The 20,880-nt window shown below is 37.8% G+C and overlaps 1 protein-coding gene across 1 annotated transcript in view; it reads left to right on the top strand.

Annotated features, from left to right (window-relative positions):
- The window catches only part of LOC107674886 (FERM and PDZ domain-containing protein 3-like), a 77,772-nt gene that overhangs the window by 43,961 nt on the left and 12,931 nt on the right, over positions 1–20,880 (top strand). The window contains exons 2-6 of the mRNA XM_016469031.1: positions 13,998–14,107; positions 15,242–15,396; positions 15,724–15,826; positions 15,994–16,039; positions 17,866–17,970. Coding sequence (XP_016324517.1) covers positions 14,067–14,107; positions 15,242–15,396; positions 15,724–15,826; positions 15,994–16,039; positions 17,866–17,970 — 450 coding nt within the window. The 5' untranslated portion in view covers positions 13,998–14,066. The remainder of the gene's footprint in view (positions 1–13,997; positions 14,108–15,241; positions 15,397–15,723; positions 15,827–15,993; positions 16,040–17,865; positions 17,971–20,880) is intronic.

Genomic DNA, 20,880 nt, shown 5'->3' with positions numbered 1-20,880 from the left:
GTGTCTGTGTATTTAAAGTGTTCTCAGTTCCTAGTTCTCTGTCTGCTGTTAAGTGTCATTTTGGTTTGCCTGATGTCTCCCGTCCTGTTATTCCCAGCGTGCCTTCATTAAAACCTTTTTGATTTACTTTATTCCTCATCTCCTCGCTCGTTCCTGTGCTCCCAGTGTGTGTGTGTGACAAGTATAGCGCATCAAGTCAACTCACCTTTATTTATATAGAGCTTTATACAATACAGATAGCTTCAAGCAGCTTTAGAGTTATGGACAAGAAAATAGTCATTCAATAATGGAAAAAAAAAATTCAATTCGGTTGTAAAGCTCTAAAAAGGTAAATAGAATGTAATGCGTGTAATGTACCAAAGTGAATAAAAACAATCGCTTTATTCCAAAACTAATGAGCTTCCAACCTGTACCATTTAAGCTATCATAAGCATTACATACATCTTTCAGTCCCAGTGAGAAATTGCAATGAATCTGCCTAAAAATTTTAAACTATATGGCAGAAAAATGTTAATATGTATTTCAGCACTGAAAAGTACAAATAGTTCAATCTAATTCAAATTGACTTTTTCACATATTTTCTGTTACAAAACCCACATTGTTAGCTTAATGCCAGCTGGAACAACTACTGTCTGTTTGTTAGTTAACTCTCGTATATGTTTCATGTAAGCAGCACTATTTGTGAGTCTTGCTTGAGTGACCTGCTCCATGAAGCTGCCTTAGATGGTACCTTCTTATGAAAACAGAAGACAGTGAAGTATCTCACTGGGTTTTGTAACAGTGTCAGAATCGACCTGTGTGCAGGTGTGTGATGATTAGGGTTAGATTGAATGATAGCTATAATGTTTTCAGGTCGAGTTTTCCTGTTATTATTGTCCAGTTATTGATGAAAGCCACTGCCTAAAGCAAGAAACTGCTTCTGTGCCTTATTGTTTTTGTTTTAATGATTTAGATTGTTTTATTTTTTTTGCAAGATTGTTTTTTGTAGAGGTGCTGACCAAGTTACAGTGGATAAAATGATTTTGCATCGAATGATCTTGCCTCCTTATATATAAAGTTTGCAGTGTAGAATGGGCCATCAAATCTTGAAGCATCAGATTTTTACAGTGTTCGAAATCTGTTAATTTCTGAGTGCTTTCAAAGAAAAAAGCATTGATTTTATCCATTGGTTCGCAAAAAGTGGCCCTATGTTAGAATGCCAGTGGAGATGGAGTAAGTTAGGGAGGATTTTAGGTTAATTGGGACATTTTTTCACAGTCATCTGTTCCAGTTAACCTGAATTTACCCTATTATTACATTATATTTTGAAGAAAAATTGCAACCTTTTTATATATATTGGATTGAGATGCACTGATGAATCATGCACAATAAGATCAGGAATGCGCATTGAGACAGTAAATGGAAATAATTTTGATTCATGTTGACTTGCAGAAGTGTATTATTTGCTGAGCACCTTATACCACGCAGTGAGTGTTTGAGCGAGTGTTTGAGCGAGTGAGTGTTCTCCTCCCACCTGATGGTGTATATAATCAGTTCCCAGAAATGTCACACTGACAGTCAGGCCAGGACTTGCAGACTTGTGTTCACAGTCCCTTCTCCACTCTACATCCACCAAGTAATTTGAACTATAAGACTCCTTTAAAAATAAATATGTTTGTGTTGTAATTTATAATCGGAATTTCAGAAGTATGCTCTCATCAAGATTATAATTTATAATGAATGAAAATTGTCTCTTCATTTACTTACCCTCATGCCATCCCAGATCTATATAGACTTACTTTCTTCATAAGATTTTTAGAAAATAATCCATCTCTGAGTCCACATAATGCAAGTTCAAAGTTGATGCTTCAAAAACTCAAAATGATCACGATGGTAATCCATATGACCCCAGCTGATGAATCAATGTCTTCTGAAGTGAAATGATAAATGTGTGTAAGAAAAATACTAATATTTGAAGCTTTTTAAACTATAAGCAGTGTGGTATACTTCTCATGAGTTTCACAAAGTACTTGCATCACAATTCACATAATAACATAATATTCAATGGTTTATAGTTAAAAAATTATTAAATTATTAGTATTTTTCTCACACACACTTATTTTTGCTTCATCAGATACTGGGATCGTATGGAATATCACCATGTTTTTTTGTATTTTTATGCATCAGCTGATGCATCAACTGGTGTTTTGAAATTAGTATTTTATGAGTCAACTAAAACCACAAAACATCACCGAATTCAAATCCATTGTTAATACTCACACATTTTTGTTCTGTTGTTACCTACTGAAAAGCACTTTACCTACCAAGCACATTCCCACATGCACTTTTAAAAGGGATTTTACAACAGAGTAACAGGGTAGGAAACTGTATACTCAATTCAGCCATTGAGAACCAGAAAAACATACAGCATAAAGTGATTACCAATTAAAACAATATTCCTCAGAAAACTGAAGAACACGATACATTTTTTTAAAGTTGCATTGCACCCAGGAACAGGGCAAATATGGCAACCTCCATATGTATCATTCACCCATGTGTTCACATAAATTTGATTCTCTTAACTGTTGTGATTTTTTTTATTTCAAATTTGTGAGTTTTACATTGTATCCAGTATACTATAACATAAATAAAGGGACATGAAAATGCACTTCATAATAGGAATGACAGAACATATTAAACACCTTATTACTGTTTCTTATGAGACCATGCGGCATGATGTCTCCTCTGCACACCTGACAGTTTTAACAAGGCATCGTTGGAGGTGCAGTCTGTTGTTCAGAAGAGATTGATAGCGAGCCAGTGATGAGGTGTTTTCCCAATCCACATATATTGTTTCCTGTCAGTAAGGAAAGGACTTGCGCACAGACAGACTGAAGCCTCCTGGGACTCTCTTATACTAATGACTTCAACTTTGACTCACTTTGTCACTTCATAGCTCAATCAGTGTGTAAACAGTCTTCTCCCATTGTTAGTCAAAGCATGGACTGCTGCCAGTCCTGAGCCAGAGCCGCTGACAGCGATAAGCTCCGTATATCATGAAAGCTGACTGAGGAGCAGAGAAATGGCACATCCGGGCAGCTTCAAAATCACTCTCAGCCCACAGGACGTCACAGGCTGCAGCTTACGTTATCACGAGAGCATCTCACATCTGCCAATGCTGCAAATTTCCATCGCTCACATCTCGATCCACCCTCAGCACTTTGCATTGTCTCATTCTTCATTTCCCCCTTCCGCCCACATCCAGCCGAATAACCCTCCTCTTCTGTTTGTTCCAGATGAAACCTTCATTCCCTTTGACATATGCACAGTCCGTCATGCTAATGTGATTCCATTTGTTGTCTGAAAAGTCATTGCCAATCAACTCTTAATGGCAGTTTCGTTCGTAAGTTTGGATTTTGTGCTATTGGTTTCAGTCATCTTGACTAGGCCTTTGGACCACAGCATAAAGAGATGAGTAGGTTACACACTCCAAATTGTTGGATCAGTTATTATATTGTTGGAGTTTTCATGTCCTGTGTGAATGTCTCTCTGTTCAGCAGGGCTGATATAATTGATGAAAGACGCTGCCTAAAGCAAGAAACTGCACAAGTGTCTGCTTGGTTTTGTTATAATGGTTTGTATGTCTCATTTCAGGGTTATGTTCTGGAGAAATGTTGACCAGGCTCTTCAAGGATCTCTAATGATCTTAGACTTTGTGTAGACCGTCAGATCTTCTCTGTATTTATAAGTCAGCATTAGGGATGCTCATTACGGTTAATTTTCCTGACCGACAACCGCTGCTCATCATCCGAACATTAACCGTTAAATGATCAAATTAGAAATATAAATTAGTATTAAATAAAAATAGAATGGACAAGCATCTGTGATGATACATTAAAAATACCAACAAATATTTTATCTTAACGTGCAAACAGCAGCATACAGAGAAACGTCTCGGTTAGAGCGCGCTGAACTCGTTCAGTCTTCTTCTCTCAGTAGAGTAGTCAGGAGCAGAACGATGTGATCGCTCGGCTCCGAAGCGAAAAGCTGAATATGCGCTGCATCTGCTGCCTACTTATACTCATGCTGTGATCAGCGGCAGCTGGATGCAATAATCGCATGCCAATGTGCATTGACTCGTTTAGTTTACACTCGAAGTAGATTGGTCTCTCTAAGCGAGATCCCAATTTCGTCGGTCATCCGACGTGACATCGAGAGTGACCGACTGAAAGGGAACTGAAAAACCTGGATTCACACATCCTCAAATTATCACGCACCAGCAGTGCTTCCGAGTAAAGAGAAAATAACAGATTTTTTAACAGAATAAAATTATATAAATAAAGTAACGTGCCGACACAAGCCCGCAAGTAAACAAATACTGTATAGCATTTTTTATTTTATTTTATAATGCAGCAAACTTAAAAATATTTGTGGGAAAAAAAAACGTACCAAAAAAAAAAACATTTTAAACCGCTTAACTGATAGTATTAATGGGTTAAAATTCCGAAAGTTTCAATTTTCGCTTAGTTTCAAATGAACACTCAGAATACATTATTTGGGTAACACTTTACAATAATTAACTAACACTTTAATACACTTTAATACATTAACTAACATGAACTAATGGAACCTTATTGTAAAATGTTACAATTATTTGTTATTAAAACATATACGTTCACAAAAACACTTAAATTAAACAGAAAAGCAAGCAGGTGCATGATTTGGCATGGAAGCCATAGACTGTATGGCAGCCAATTCAAATAATTAATAACCGTTTCCTTACCTAAATCCTGTGTTTGGACCAGGTTCGGTTGCAGCATCGCATCACTTTGTGCTTCTGAAATTAGGCTATTATCTTTTTCTATATAGTGTAGTAGTTAGCTATCCCTGTGTCGTACATGGCCGCTTGTCAAGCATGAAAAACACACTTTTTATTTAAATTCTGAATATATTATCGTATACAGCATGGAAAGACCGCTCCCTTTAAATTTATTAAAAACGGTCACTCATTCATCACAATCTCACAAAGTTCCGTTTATGAGCATGATAGAACTCGACAACGGACAAAAAGCGGTGAGTGCGTGGATTCCAACCTAAACACATCTGATTGGCCATTGTGTTGTAGAAATCAACAAACATGTCTGTGATTGGCTACTTTGCTCCCCTCTGCAAAAATGCATTGTAAAATAATTTGACGCTTTCCAAAACAGAAGGGCAGATACACTGGATTGTTTGCCAAATCTATTTCGTTATGCTATTATTATGAAGAAAACAGATACTAGACCAGGAGTTATGGGCAGCTTTTCCATCTAAAAGCAATCAGTTAGACTATTTTACACTATGAGTTAGACTATTATACACGCAAATCTAAAGTCCGGCCGTCCCCCTCAGTCCGGAGGTGGGCACCCCCCCTGGCGCCAGGCCTGCATTTAGACACGAACCAAGTCTTTATAAATAAATGGATCACTGAATCACTGATTCAAATGATTAATTCAAACATAGATTAATTCAGGAATGAAACACTGCAGTGTTGCTCTGAGATGCACAAATGTTCTGATCCAACTGCTTTCATTGGCCAAACAGAGAAAAACAGACATTGTGTCTAAAATGTAACTCACTCAAGATTAACTTCATGCTTGTTGAGCTGTTGTATAAAATTAATGTCACATTCGTGATCACACTTAGAGCTGATAGGATTCTTCTTGCAGTGAATGCATTTGGACTCTCAATACTTTTTTTATATTGTTACTTGTGTAACAATATACACTACTGTACAAATGTTTGGGGTCAGTCAATTTTTTTCAGCACTTTTTTTTAGAGAGAGAGAGAAATTAATAGTTTTAATCAGCAAGGATGTTAAATTGATTAAAAAAAATTATATAAAGACTTATATTGTTAGAAAATATATCTGTTTTGAATAAACACTGTTCTTTTTTACTTTTAATTCATCAAATACTGTAAAAAAAAAAAAAAGCATCTGTTCTAGCAGGAATAAGCAGGATCATGTGACATTAAAGACTGGAGCTGGAAAATTCAGCTTTGCATCACATAAATAAATTATATTTTAAAGTATATTGGAACATGGAAAATCAATGTTTTAAATTGTAACAATGTTTCACAATATGATTGTTTTTTTCTGTATTTTTGATCACATAAATGCAACCTTGATGAGCATTATAGAATTAAAAAAAAAAAAAACAACATTAAAAATCTTCAAACTTTTAAAACTCCCAAATTTTCGAACAGCAGTATAAAATTTTGGTGTATTTTATCCATTGTAATTTGACTTAATGGTGAAAAGTGGACATTTAGCAATGTCATTTTTTTTTTCAACTGTCCTATTATTTTTACTTAGACCTCAAAACGAATGTCCAGAATTGATCTATTCAAATAAATATTGTATTGAGCATTAATAACAGACCTGTGTGGTTTGCAGACACAGGACAGCCTGACACTTTTTCTTATTGTGCTGGGAAAAATCCTTAAATCCTGTTATATTCATAAAAGAGGCTGCATAACCTCTAATCTCTCTATTCCGCTTGGAAAGATGCTCTGTCAGGGGTCGGGGAATATTCTTATACATCATGTATGCTGCTTAAAGGAGACAGTGCTGTTCCCAGCCACTGCCAGCAATTTATTTTAAACGCTAAAATCCATTTTGACCCTGAGATGAACATTTCACGATTGCTTTTTCAATGGCTGTGTGTCACCCAGTACCTCTGCAGACATAATAATCTTCCCTCTGGACAGGGATTGCTTTACTCTTTTGGACCCATTGCAGTTGTACTAACAGATGGATCATTTCTTCTCTAGAAAGACATTGTCCATCTGGTTGGGTCCTTTTGTTTTGGTGACCAAGCAAGGTTGAGATAAACTCAATTGGCACATTTTGTATGCATCCCTTCTCAAAAACACCTGATTCACTTCATCGTTTAGTTAATAGAGGCTCTAAGAACTGAAATAGGTGTCAGACAAGTGAGACATCCAAAACATATGCTGAAATGCATCACATATAAAAACATCAGCATGCTCATTTAACGTAAACTAAAATATGGTGTGTATTTCTTGCCAAGCCTAAAATCCTTCCATTATTCACCATCCGCCCATTATTAAAAATCACATCTTGCAATAACCTTCTCCAGTAAAACGCTAATTAATATGTTGAGTCACTAGCTTTTGTAGCAGGGAAGCAGCGTCGAGTCTAGGCTTCTGTGAATGGTGCTTTTAAGGATAAATATCACTGTTTTTGTTGCCTCTTCAGTCTTCTGTCTCTCAATGTCACAATACAGCTGTAAGGCTTTGAGCTGAATAAGTTTGCAGTCTGTCGGCTGTGATGAATGAATAATGCATATGTACATAAGGTTAATTAAATATGAGCCTTTCATTGCTGTAATATAACCTGCATTGAGACGACTGTAGCACACAACCATGATTCGGCGCTCTTAAATCCCAGGTTATATAACCTGCAAGCAAATCAACTAGAAAATGAACCAGGACTGCACAATTAATCAGAAAAAAAAATTACAATTAACTAATCATAAAAAATATTCATCATGTGCATCATTCCAGGTTTCTATCTACATCTCCGGTATGAAAAATGCATTTAGTCATTTAGCAGGAGCTTTTACATGAATGAGGAAGATCACAGGTAATTTTTCACACTAGCCAAGACCAAGTGTGCCAGAAACAAGCATCAAGAGTAAGCTAGATCAGAAGTAAAAGTGAAGGAAAGCAAAAGATTTTTTTTTTTTTTTTTTTTACAGAAATGTATAAGTAACTTTGGTCTCTCTTTATTAGGTGTCTTTAACTTACATTTACTTTCATTCATTGCCAGACACTTTTATCCAAAGCTACTTACATTGCATTCAAGGTTTACATTTGATTAGTTCATGCTTTCCCTGGGAATTGGACCCATGAGCTTGGCGTTGCTAGCATTATGCTCAGCTGTTTGAGCTATAGGAATACATTCACTGCTGTGTTTACAAAAACAGTTTTGTGTTGTATTGCAAAACAGAACATGGATTGATTAAAGGCCAGGGTCAACAGTGTAATTATAGATGTAATTACAGACGTGAATTGCACATGTAATTGCATGCAGGTAATTTGTAAATATTGATGCACAGGTGTGTGTTTTCTATTTCAGAACAAAAGCAAAAAGTACTATCACTCAGTTTTGTCACCATCTTGATTTCCTAATGTATTAAACAATAAGGTAAATCAGAAACCAAGTTCTTAGCTTATTTTGATGGTGTACATGAAAAATATGGCATACAATAGCAACACCCAGAAAATGTCTTAAAGTAAAATGATACCGTACATGATTCGAAGTATCATTAATGTCCATAACACAAACAATGCATGATAAGCTATGCACTGAAACATAATAATATGGTTAGGTTACACACTGAAGCTTCAAACTGAAAATGGATCTCTAAAACTACAAAAATGAAGCCAACATGCTTATTGTGGTTTTGTAGACACTGATGCTTATGATGAGGGGAGATGCTTACAATGCATTGCAGAATTTATGGATCTCTTACACAGGCACATCTGGGCATGACTCAATGAACTGTAAATATTGACCCAAGGTACTGCTTCACTTTCTTTTGAAGCCATTTTGTCGGCCTTTGCAACCGTATTTTGAAACTCACAAACTGAAAGAGAAATGGGCACATGCCAGTAGAGCTCTTCTTGAGCTCCTATTGAAAATCTATTCTGAAAGGATACATAGTAGATAGTGGAAATAATTCAGTTATACAACTTGAAGTGGGACTATTCATTTCCAAGCACCAGATGGGCTTCAAATGTTGCTTTTAGACAGCTGAATAATGACCTTTTGTGGTAAGCATGGCCTCATCCACAGTACCAGTGAGCAGACAGCTCTCAATTGGGTTAAAACGGCATCAGCAGGGGTAAATTATATAGCAGATTAAAGAGAAGTGACTGTAAATGGCCAGTAAACGAAAGCGTACAGACAGGACTCTTAACCCTAATGTGCTTCATTATTCAAGAATTCATTAATAACTCATGACATTCTGTAGAAAACATGTTTTGCACTAAGCTTGTTACAATCAAAATGCATGGGACTGAACGCTGTAAGAATCACTAAAACTGCTTTAATTTGCATGTTGTCATACCAGATCACATTACATAGTCAATATTATTTTTTCTTACTGAAAAAAGAAAAGATGGGATGCAATGGCCAAAAATATCGAGTTATTGTGTTAGAAAGATTCTCAATAAATTCTGACCATACCTTAATTGTTCTTGGTTTAGCTCTGTTAGTCCTTGCTGTTGAACGTTCTAACAGCGCGATATTTTTTAATTCTATCAGCCACATTTTGCCAGCCGGGAATGTGGGTTCATGCCAAATTTAAAAGATTACCTTCTTGGCTGCAGTTAGTGCAGTGTGAAATATTCTACGCAGGTAAGCATTCAAATTAAGATCACAATCATCGTTCAACAAACAAATATTGGGATGTTTAGGAATAACCCTATCACAAAATTCTGTAAGAATTAGAAAAACCACACTGACCAATATTTAAACAATAGTGCAGATAAATGCGACTTGAACACTAACTGGTCAAAATGAAATCAAAATTGCTGCTATTTACTTTCACTTTACTGATTTTATTGTGCAGGATTGATCAGTGCATGTTAATTCAAAGAAAATTAGAACAAACCAAGACATTTCAAAAATAGAAACACAATTATGATGCACTTGTCTGCGCATTAGTACGAGTAAAAGATCAGGTTTCTGTCCTTGCTGACAATTTTAATGGCAAAAAAAACAGAATTTTTTTCCAGTCAGATGCAGACATGTACTGCTTTCAAATGACAGAATCCGTCATCTGAATGCTAAAAACTTCTCAGCCCAGCAGTGGCGTCTAGACTCTGGGAGGAAGACTACGAGAGCAGTGAAGACGACGCGTGTGGTCTGTGTGAAGGCAGGTTGAGTGCAGCCATCATCTGTTGCGGTCATACACCTCACTTTTCATCAGCTCACGTCTGCTGTATCCATGGCAACGCTTCAGCTAGTCATGCCCTTGGGATGCATTTCTTGACAGTATTACTCTGTCTCCATTGCTGAAAAGGTTGGCCTAATGCTGAAGCATTGTTTTGTATGCATGTGTCCTCTCTTCTAGGTCTTTTGTTTTGTGTATCCTCCTCTGATAGGGATTTATTTGATTTAAATCTAACTGATAATGACAGCAGCTCTTACGGGTCGTCTCACTAATGTCATTACAGTATTGTACACCCAAATTAGAACTGATGCTCTCTAAATTACAGTTATTTACCGGAATACTGTATCAGTCGACTGAAATCTGTCAGTAAGCAAGCTCCTGTACTCTCTAGTAATTGTAATACATTTGGCAACGCATGTCATGTAAATCAGAGATCTGAACAATGACTAAACTTATACCAAAATATCCAATCAAAAGTCTGCATTAGTATTTGTGCTGTTAAAAATACAGGAAGACAAAAAAGGTCCTAGAAATGGTGAAAAACTAAACAGATTTTTAGGAATTTTATGAGAAGCACCAGGGGCAAAATGAATACATACGTTCAGTTAAACATGAAGAAACTCATTATGAACGAGTAACCTTTAAGCAATAACATCATCCTTTGCCAAGTTTCTAGACCAAATAAGATTTTTATGCAAATTGATAAGCACACCAAGCATGAAATGCTTTAAATATTAGTACTAAAGCAAGCATCATTATTACTATTGTTCATACTTGAGTGTTAGTGGTTAAGTATTAAACTGAACTCGTGAATCATTGCTGGGACTGTGGTGGTGATGCTGGCCTGAGGATGCTGCAGTGTGCTTCTCCATCATCATACTGGCCAGAGGTTTGCACAGGCATTCGCATGTATCATGGCATTCACCTGATGGAAAATAAACCCTCGTGACACATTGCCGTCCCGAGTGCAGCTCCCCTCCAGCGTATGAGTCATCGTGCTGGGTGTTGTTAAGGTTACCGCTGCCTCAAATACAGATTTCCACAGCTGCCTAAAGTGTTTTAAGCATACAGCAGGAAGAAAGTGCTAGAAAGAGTCTGGGGTGAATAAACAAGCTGCTGTAGCCATGACCTTCAGAAACTGCCGGGAGGAACTTGATGACTGAAGATTGTCACTTTGTTGTGACACGTTCACAGCCAGACGTCAGCGGCCTCTGCTCTACAATATTACCATGCCTACTAAGACCTCTCCATTTGTCTTTTCTTTCTCACTTTGTCTCTTTCTTTCTTACACTTGGCAAATCCGGTCGCCTTGATTTTGCCAAGTAAGACATGTTCCTGGATCAATATCTTTTGTTGATCCTGGATCAACATAACTGTCCAAAAATATAGACTTAACCCAATCCCTACCCCTAAACCTAACCTTACCCATAATTTATTCCTAAAATCAGTGTGAAATGATAGCTGATTAACAAGGGTGTAGAAGCACCTAACCCTGATTGTAAGCCTAAAATAGATATTTCCTGAAAAGTTATCCCTCAATTCTGATTGGTTGATAGGAATGTTGTTCCAGGATCAACAAGGATGTTGATCAATGTTGTACTTGGTGAAATCACGGTCACCTGGCAAATCCACTGCACAGAATAAAAAAGAGTCTTGGTTGAAATCTATTATTTCACCCTCCATCAACATGGCCATGTGTGATTCACACTGGTTCTAAGAGATTTAAGTGCTTTTGGCATAATGCATCTTAGAATATTCCACAAGGGCTCTGTTTACCATTCATGTCTTTTATATATGGCATGGCTTTAAGAGAACGAAACTAGTGATGTACAATGAGTTATTATTTATTATTAAATTTGTTATTAAAGAAGTCAATTCAATTTGCAGTATGAATTGATGTAAACTCTGGAAATTACATATCATAGACATACGGAATCTATCCCTACAACTAAACCTAACCTTAACCATGAGTAATCCCTAAAATCAGAGGAAATGATAGATGAATGACACTGATGTACAAGCACCAAACACTGATTGTAAGTCTAAACTTCACAAAAACTATAAACTGGTTCTTCAAATCTGATTGGTTAATCACAATGTAGTTCCAGGGTCAACAAAGATGTTGATCCAGGAACATGTTGCACTTGATAAAATCAGGTTCTGCAGCAGTTCAACATCTGGTCAGGGATGGCCTTCCTGTGCAGCAGATAAGGAGGACTTAATCACCGTCCCTTCGGCGTGCATATGTGCCATCGGTGAGGCAGAAGACCTCAACATTTCTGGGGGGAATGAGTTGCTGTTTTGCAGTATGGAACTTATCAACTTATGTTCTGGTTCCATATTCACTATTGCACCAATCACATTGGCCACTGGCATCTCTGAATAACCCTGCTCCATTAGACCCGCAATTGTGGTGAAGTCAAAAGTAGCATGATTAGTGACACATGCTGAGATTGGCTGTTTCCAGGACCTTGAGATCTCCTAACGGAGTTATTGAAAGTACGGCGATGGCCTGCAAAGTCTACACTCTGAGCTATACTATGGGCCAGTCCAGCTTCAGCTTCTCAACATTATGAGAAACAACATTCAGCCGTTCAGTATGAGGCTGTGTCTCCTGTCCACCTCCTCAGAGTCTGATGCGCTCTGGACTCTGGCATAAACTCTCCCGTGTGAATTCCCCCAGAGAAATTAAGTGCATGCGGTCCAGTGACAGAGAGAGGGAGAGAAAGGGAAAAGTCTGTCTGCTCCCTTTTCTTAGCCTCCAGCTCAACATTGGATCCCCAGGACCCTACTTCATGTGTCGCTTTGGCTACTGCAGAACCATAGCAATTTACCTCCTTCCACTGAAAAGAAGCAAGCCGAGAGCTTTCATCCTGAAATTATCAGAGTGCATGCAGTTGGAGGTGCCATCATGCTGCACACCCAAACACTTAACACACCTCTCATGCGAGTCCTCACTCATAAAAATGAGAAGATGGCAGCAAACACTTCCTGAACGACATCGTGTTCCATGATGGTCACTGAAACATGATAGCAGGCTTGATAAACCGCTTCTTGAAGAAATCTGAAAATTGAAAACGTCCTTTTGAGGCGCTGGTGTCTCAGAGGACAGCATTAGAACCATCATCCAGTGGATTGCCATGCTTTTAGTCAAGATTCAGAAAATGTTCATTCCTGGAGGTTGTTCCCATAGCATCAGCTACAGATGCAGTATGGAGTTCACTTATGACAGGGAGCATACTCTTACTTAAGCTCAAAATATTCTTCCCAGTCTAACAAGCACTCATTCTGACATCAGAAACCAAGTGATGAAGACTGGACCAGAATTTGTCAAAATTGTATGGTAATGTCAAGAAATCTTGGAGTACAACTTATTCCATTTTTAAATATTAAATCACTTTTATTGGACTCCCAGCAGCTGAATGATGAATTTTGGTCTATGGTTCATGATTATATTTAAGAAGTATCAGTATGCTGCTTTTCATTTTGCCCAAGTATTTATGTCCTAGGAGAACCATATTTTTCACTTAGCGAATGGATCCAAATATGCAGGAAGATAAATTATTATTATGATAGACTGGCGGTCAGTGGGGGTGCCATCGAGAAAGGATAATAGAAATAGGGAAAGTGGCAGAATATGAAAAAAAAAATGTCTTACAGCTAACTAACTAACATGGACTTTTATAGGAAAAGGTGAGACTAATATTTTACGTGTATTGAGGATAACCTGGTGGTGAGATGCAATATAAGAATGAATTTTTTTTTTTAAATACAAACGGACTGTATTTTATCTTATTTTTTTATTCGATTTGTTCTAGCAATCTAAGCCTAATTGTGACTGACGTATGAAGTATTGGTCATCTAGTGGTAGGGGTTTGACCTCCATTTTACAAAACAGTACACTCCAATTTAAAATTAAGTGTACTATTTTGCCTATTGAAGGAAAATAAAAAGTGTAAATCATAAAAAAAAAGTGTTAAAAATGAAGCAATTTAAATATGCATGATTTGACCTCTTATAAATTCTCCTCTTCTCTCATCTTTGTCCACCCAGGTGAATGTGTAGGAAACAGAGCCAGCCTTCTGAAGCGGTTCACGAGGTCCGGTTCTGTCCTTTCAGGGGATGGCCCGGGTCCAGGATGGGCACACAGAGGAATATGACAGGTGCAGTCATTAATAATCCTCATACGTCAAAATGAGAACAGTGGGAAACATAAAAGAGGCATTACCTTATCTTTCCGCACGTACAAAGTAAATCACCTCATCTATACAACACTGAATCAAAAAATGGCACAATGCATTGATGTTTTTTATTAATGGCCAGCTGTTATATGAGACACAGAGAAAACTGTCTGCGTGAATGTAATTGCTAGTCCATATTAGATGTTGGAAACTAGTGTTGGGCGACATGGTCCATAGTCATATCGTCTAATCGTCAAGATCGCCGATACACAATATTATCATGCTTATTTATTTAATTATTTACTTAGTTTCATAGCCGTGAACATAGCGTGAACTCGAGGGTAAGGCTAAAAGCAGCCTAATTATTAACTACACATTATATCTTTTTGGTCAAGTATGGATCTCATAAAATATATTGAATTTGTATTTAACATGATAACAATTGAATAAAAACTAATTAAGTTACTAATTATAATGCTTGCATTTCCTCAGTTATTCAAACAGCAGCTACAGAAAACGAGCAAAGAACATTTACATTACCAAAGAACATCATCACTGACTCAGTCTTCAGTCTAGCGCGAGTTTATGCACTTCTGTTATAATCAGCGAAGCTGTCTACACTGTATGATGAATAAATATCTTACATCGCATGCACGTCTGCACGTTTTTGTTTATGGTGAGAGGATTCACAAGAGAGCGGAATTCAGTCAGCGAGCACGTACACTGAACAACAAAACTCATCTGAACGCCTCTGCATTCATAAACTCAACAGACTTGTGTGTGATTGGTTAACGCACAACACTATAAAAACTTGTAAAAAAAAATATGATGACAAGTATGATGATAACAAATAAGCCCTAATATTAATTAGATAATAATACTAGCCTGATAATAATAATTGTCTTAATATCATCAAAGGCATCAGCCACAGGTATCGATGCACAATACTACCGTCTATCGGCACAACCCTATTGGAAACCTAATACTGCGATTGTTATGCAAATCATGGACAATAAAAATCATGTTTACTTGGAATATGTATTTATGAATTGTGTCACCCTAGAAATGGGGTTTAATTTTACGGACACTCAAGAACTGTGTTGTCTTATTTGGTAGCTCTGTGATGTTAGAGGACAGTCAGGATGGTATGGACAGTGGTAGCCTGACTCCTGGCTCAGCTCGACAGGTCTGCATCCAACGCCATCCAAGCCACGGCTTCGGGTTCATTGCCGGCAGCGAACGGCCTGTCGTTGTACGCTCGGTCTCTGCGGGTAAGACGTGTGTCTCTGTCTGGAGCTATGGGACAGGGGTCTGTTGTCCCCTGGCTCTGGTGTGCCAGGCTTTTGAGTTCTTCAGATTTGAGATGAGTCTAATCAAATGGGAATTCAGATACTCGAGGTGTACGATTAAGTTGCTATCCAATGCCTTGATAAGATAAGTGTGAAAATCCACTGTAGGATAGGTTATTATAACTGCCTTAGGAAACAAGTGTGACTTAGTGATCTATATCAGCATATATAAGAAGACAACAATGTCAGGGGCTTTAACTAATCAAGTCTATAAAGAGCAAGATTAGTTTACAGACTCCTCCTTTACAGACGGACCCTCAAACGGCAAGCTTTACCCCGGAGATCAGATCCTAGCCATCAACCAGGAACTCGTGAGCGACACGCCCCGGGAGAAAGTCATAGACCTTGTAAGGTAACACCCTTTACTGTCACCAGAGGGAAGGGCCTTGTCTGGACGCATGCCTGTGCTTTATGTATTTCTATTCCATGTGTCTCCATCAGATAAGAGAATTCATTTCAGATAAGACACTCTTTTCACATTCTGCAGCTCACTTGCCAAAATGTCTTTTTCTTCTGCAGGCGGTGCAAGGACTTGATTGTTCTCACTGTGCTGCAACCACAACAGGTAGTTAAGGACATTATGTCTTCTCCAATCCGAATGGCATTAAATCAGTCCCTTTCAGTGATGCAGTCAAACTACTATGCCAATTTCAATAGAGTCTGTACATTTTTACTGGAATTTGACATTCAGGTTCAGCTTTGTGTACAAAAACACTTTTGCTTTGTGCCAATGTTACATGATTACTATACATACCATAATTACATAATTAGTATATTGAGACTAAAGCTCAGTAGTGAAAATGTCATGGGAATGATTCGTGTCAATGTTCCCCAGAGCTCAATGGAGCATTAACCCTCCATTACATTGCAAGCAGGTCAAGCTGTAACAGCGCTCAAAAGTTTAAACAATTTCAACTTTGACCTCGGTTGCTACTGAGCTTGCGGAGTACAATCAATCGCCCAGCTGTTGTCAGAAGAAAGGCTGATCCTCTTTATATACAAATCCAGCTTTACTTCCATTCTAAGTCATATCATGATATTCAGAGAACAGTGCTGGGTAGATTACTTACAAATTGTAGTCCGTTACTGATTACAGTAAAATGATGATGAAATTTGTAGTTAGTAACATACTCTATGTTACTCATTTTAGGTAATGTATTCTTATTACTTTTTAAGTTACTTTTAGATTACTTTTTTATCTAACTTGTTATAAACTTACCAACAAAAACACTTTTGCTTTGTGCCAATGTTACATGATTACTATACATACCATAATTACATAATTAGTATATTGAGACTAAAGCTCAGTAGTGAAAATGTCATGGGAATGATTCGTGTCAATGTTCCCCAGAGCTCAATGGAGCATTAACCCTCCATTACATTGCAAGCAGGTCAAGCTGTAACAGCGCTCAAAAGTTTAAACAATTTCAACTTTGACCTCGGTTGCTACTGAGCTTGCGGAGTACAATCAATCGCCCAGCTGTTGTCAGAAGAAAGGCTGATCCTCTTTATATACAAATCCAGCTTTACTTCCATTCTAAGTCATATCATGATATTCAGAGAACAGTGCTGGGTAGATTACTTACAAATTGTAGTCCGTTACTGATTACAGTAAAATGATGATGAAATTTGTAGTTAGTAACATACTCTATGTTACTCATTTTAGGTAATGTTTTTAGATTAGATTACTTTTTTATCTAACTTGTTATAAACTTACCATTACATGCACCATATTGATATAAAAAATGCAAATTAATCAATGATAAAATTGCCCTTTTGGGTGCTATTCTAATACTTGTTGGGGTCAAAGCAACACAAAATGTTTTTGTTGCCTTGAAGGCGGGATGTAAGTCATGTGAACAGGGCTTCGGCAGTCTAACTGAACTAGCATAATGTATTCACCGATTTCAAATCTACACTGCTAAAAATAATTATTTTAATCCATATATTTGTCTTGTTTTCCAATAAAAATGTATAAATGTCCATAAAAAATATACTTTTACTTGAGAAGCAAAACTGCATTAGATATTAAGCATTGTTTGCAGAGAATATTTAAGACCAGATTAATGGTTTTAAAGGTTTTTTCATCACTCTAAATCAGGGGTGCCCAACCCTGCTCCTGGCGATCGACTGTCCTGCAAAGTTCAGCTCCAACCCTAATCAAACACACCTGAAGCAACTAATTAAGGTCTTCAGGATCACTTAAAAATTAAAGGCAGGTGTGTTTGATTAGAGTTGGAGCTAAACTTTGCAGGACAGCCGATCGCCAGGAGCAGGGTTGGGCATCCCTGCTCTAAATGAATCTAGTCTTAACCTCTGTTTTCCTGTCTATTTCTCTTTCTTTCTTTCTTTCTTCCTACCCTCCCTTTGTCTTTCTTTTTGTTTCCTTAGTCACCTAAGTCTGCCTTCATAAGTGCAGCCAAGAAAGCTCGTCTGCGAACCAATCCCCCCAAAGTGCGCTTTTCTGAGCAAGTGTACATCAGCGACCCAGACTCAGTATGTGCTGCTGCCTCTTGCTCACATCACACCCCAGTCATATGTGTGCTAACACAGCTGTCTTTATGTGCTGTAATGAGACCCGCACAACACTGGCTGACACCAACTCTCCTGATAGACTCCATAGCTCCTGCTATGACTTCTATGGATTGTAAGATTTGAGTTTGTCGATTGGACTCAAGGTATTTTGTGACATGACCATTCACAGTCTGTTCGTGCTCTCCTTTTCAGAGTGTTACATGCCTGTCATTTCACTTTCAATATTGAAGTGCGATTCACTCCACATCTCCTGCTCATCTCATTTCATTAAACTGCAGGTTTATTACCCCGAGGGGCAACGCATAAATCCCTCTCTGATGGTGCTCTCTAGATGTGGTCCACCATTTCAAGAAGCTAAAAGGATTCATAATATGTGCACTTTCTGCTGTGGTTTCATCTTCCTCCACCATCCATGAACTCAGACTTTATTAAAGTGCATACATGAAAACACAGGGCTTGGAATTGACTACGCTTGGTTTGGTTGGAATGAAAGGGATCTAGAGTTTCTCTGTTTCATATGCGTAGGGTAGATTTGCAACGAAGTCAGTCAGGCAGATATTGACAGATGTTCTTTTTCTGAATAGAATATGAGTCCTAGTTTGTTTGTTTGTTTGGTTGCTGAGATTTACTTGGATTTACTATAGAATGATTTGAACAAGTGCAGTGACTTTCTGAAGCAATTCGTGACTATTGAAAAAGGAAATTCTTACAGCAAGAGCTTTGAATAATTCCCTCTGGTTCTGATCAAGGTGTTTAACTTACAGAGTTACATGGAGGAACTTAGCGCCAGCTTCTTTTGAACCGTTTCAGCCTACTTAGTGGTAATTGAATAAGGTAGCATTGCATCTAGAGCCTCCCCATGACCTTAAATGTTGTTACTAGACATTCATTCATTCGTAGCTTTTCATTAGCTCTACAGCTGCCATCTCCTCTTGGTGAACATGGGTCGATGGCACCCATGTTAATGTCAATGTCCATGGATTATGTCCCATACAGTTTGATATCTGCCTTGTGAGCAAGGAAGAGTCAACACTACAGCCTTGGGTGCTGGTCGCACCAATTTAATAAAGCGGACCGATGGGAGGGGCGTGCAGCTCTCCTGGAAGAAGAAACTTGCTGATCAGGCCTAGAGGGCCAAAATCGGTAAAGATCAAACCACCCTCACCTGAGCCTCCTCCTCTAATCATGTCAATCCATCTTGTGTGATCAGCAGGGGTCAGCGGGGCTTTCTTCATTAAAACTCGCCTGTCAGCAAAGAGTACACAAGCTGCTACCTTTTTATTAAATGGGTTAGGCTTAAAGACAAATGCCAACATGGGACTTATTATTCATATCACATCATCTCACGCCGTAGCTTACGTGCAATTGATTGGGATTGTGCTCAATGTATGAAATAGAGTTAGCCAACCTGCTCACTTCACCGCCTGTCATAACATGGTCCCAACCGAAACGGCAAATTGATGCTTGCTTATTTGTTTCCATTCTGTATTTGTGTATAAAGTGTAATAGCACTTTGCACATGTCTCCAGAAGCAAGCCTAAAGGGACTTTGGGTAAAACTCTTGCCAAATGTACAATACTTTCATGGGTGTATCAGACCTCATTAAGTGTCAACATTTGATTACATTAAATCATTTTATTGATGACACTCAGTGAAAGATCAGTGGACAGGTGATAATGTGGAACCTGGTATAAATCAATATGATTCTGACTAAAAGTAAGGTCTCTCACCCACTTCAAGGTGCACTAAGTCATTTTTACCCACTTTTTCGAAGTTGTAAGCAAACAAATATTTGACAAATATTAAAGAAAATGATAGTTCCATCAGTGAAATAGAAACTGGCAAATATCATTCACCTTATGTCAGTACGTTTCCACTACAAAATAAAATAATCATGGATGACAATTGTCCATCTAAATAGGATATTTCTTAAATCCAATATCAAAACTTTGCTTTAACCCTTTACTGCATCTTTCGTAGCAGGTGTCAGGATAGCATCCAAAGTCATTGTCATTTGTTGTGAAGAAATATTTATATTTAAATGTATTCATCTGTCTGAAAGGTCTGAATAGTTGTTCCACCACAGAAAGGACAAGTGTGACATGGACCTTTTTGGTTGAAAACCAGATCCACTGCTGTGTTCTGTATCATCGGCTAACAGAGCGTTGCAGTAGTCCAGTCTTGAGAAGATAAGAGCCTGCGCAAGAACTATGCATGTAGGGTCTGATTTTTCTAATGCTCTAAAGAGGAAGGGTCCAAGAACTGAACCTTGAGGCACTCCGCTACTTGATGTGATTTAGAAACCCTCTCCAGGATACTTTGAAATATCTGCCATTAGGTTAGGCTCAAAATAGTACAATGTACTTCTAGTAATGCCCAGTTCAGGGAGAATGAGTGACAGATCAATCTGGTGACTCACTGTTTCAAAGACAGCAGACTGTGGCAGTTTAATGAGGATCGATGGTTTGGGATTGGTTTTGGCCAGCCACAGGGTTTCCGCGATGGCACCATAGGCTTTGAACCAGGAAAATGAACAAGCCAGTTCAACATGAAAAAAAAATACTTAGTGCACCTTTAACTTTTCTTATTGGAAATAAAGTAGATGCCTTGAAGAATTCTTCCCTTAGCTACAAATATATTCTGTAATTGAATTCAGTTTGTGTTCAGTTGATCAGCATTTACAGGACACGGTTTCACATTGGATATAGAATGAATGTGATATGACTTCTGCTTAATTCTATACTCTGTATGTTTAAAGTAGAGTTTTGGTAGTATTTCCAATTCATTTAAACTATTGTTCATAAGTTAGAAAAAGATCTTCCCTTTAACCATTGTTTTAGACTTAATGTTTTTCCTTTCAGGTTTTCCATA

The sequence above is a fragment of the Sinocyclocheilus anshuiensis genome, unplaced genomic scaffold (genome assembly GCF_001515605.1).
Source record: "Sinocyclocheilus anshuiensis isolate Anshui unplaced genomic scaffold, SAMN03320099.WGS_v1.1 scaffold1133, whole genome shotgun sequence".
Taxonomy (NCBI): domain Eukaryota; kingdom Metazoa; phylum Chordata; class Actinopteri; order Cypriniformes; family Cyprinidae; genus Sinocyclocheilus; species Sinocyclocheilus anshuiensis.
This window is presented reverse-complemented; position numbering and strand designations above follow the sequence as displayed.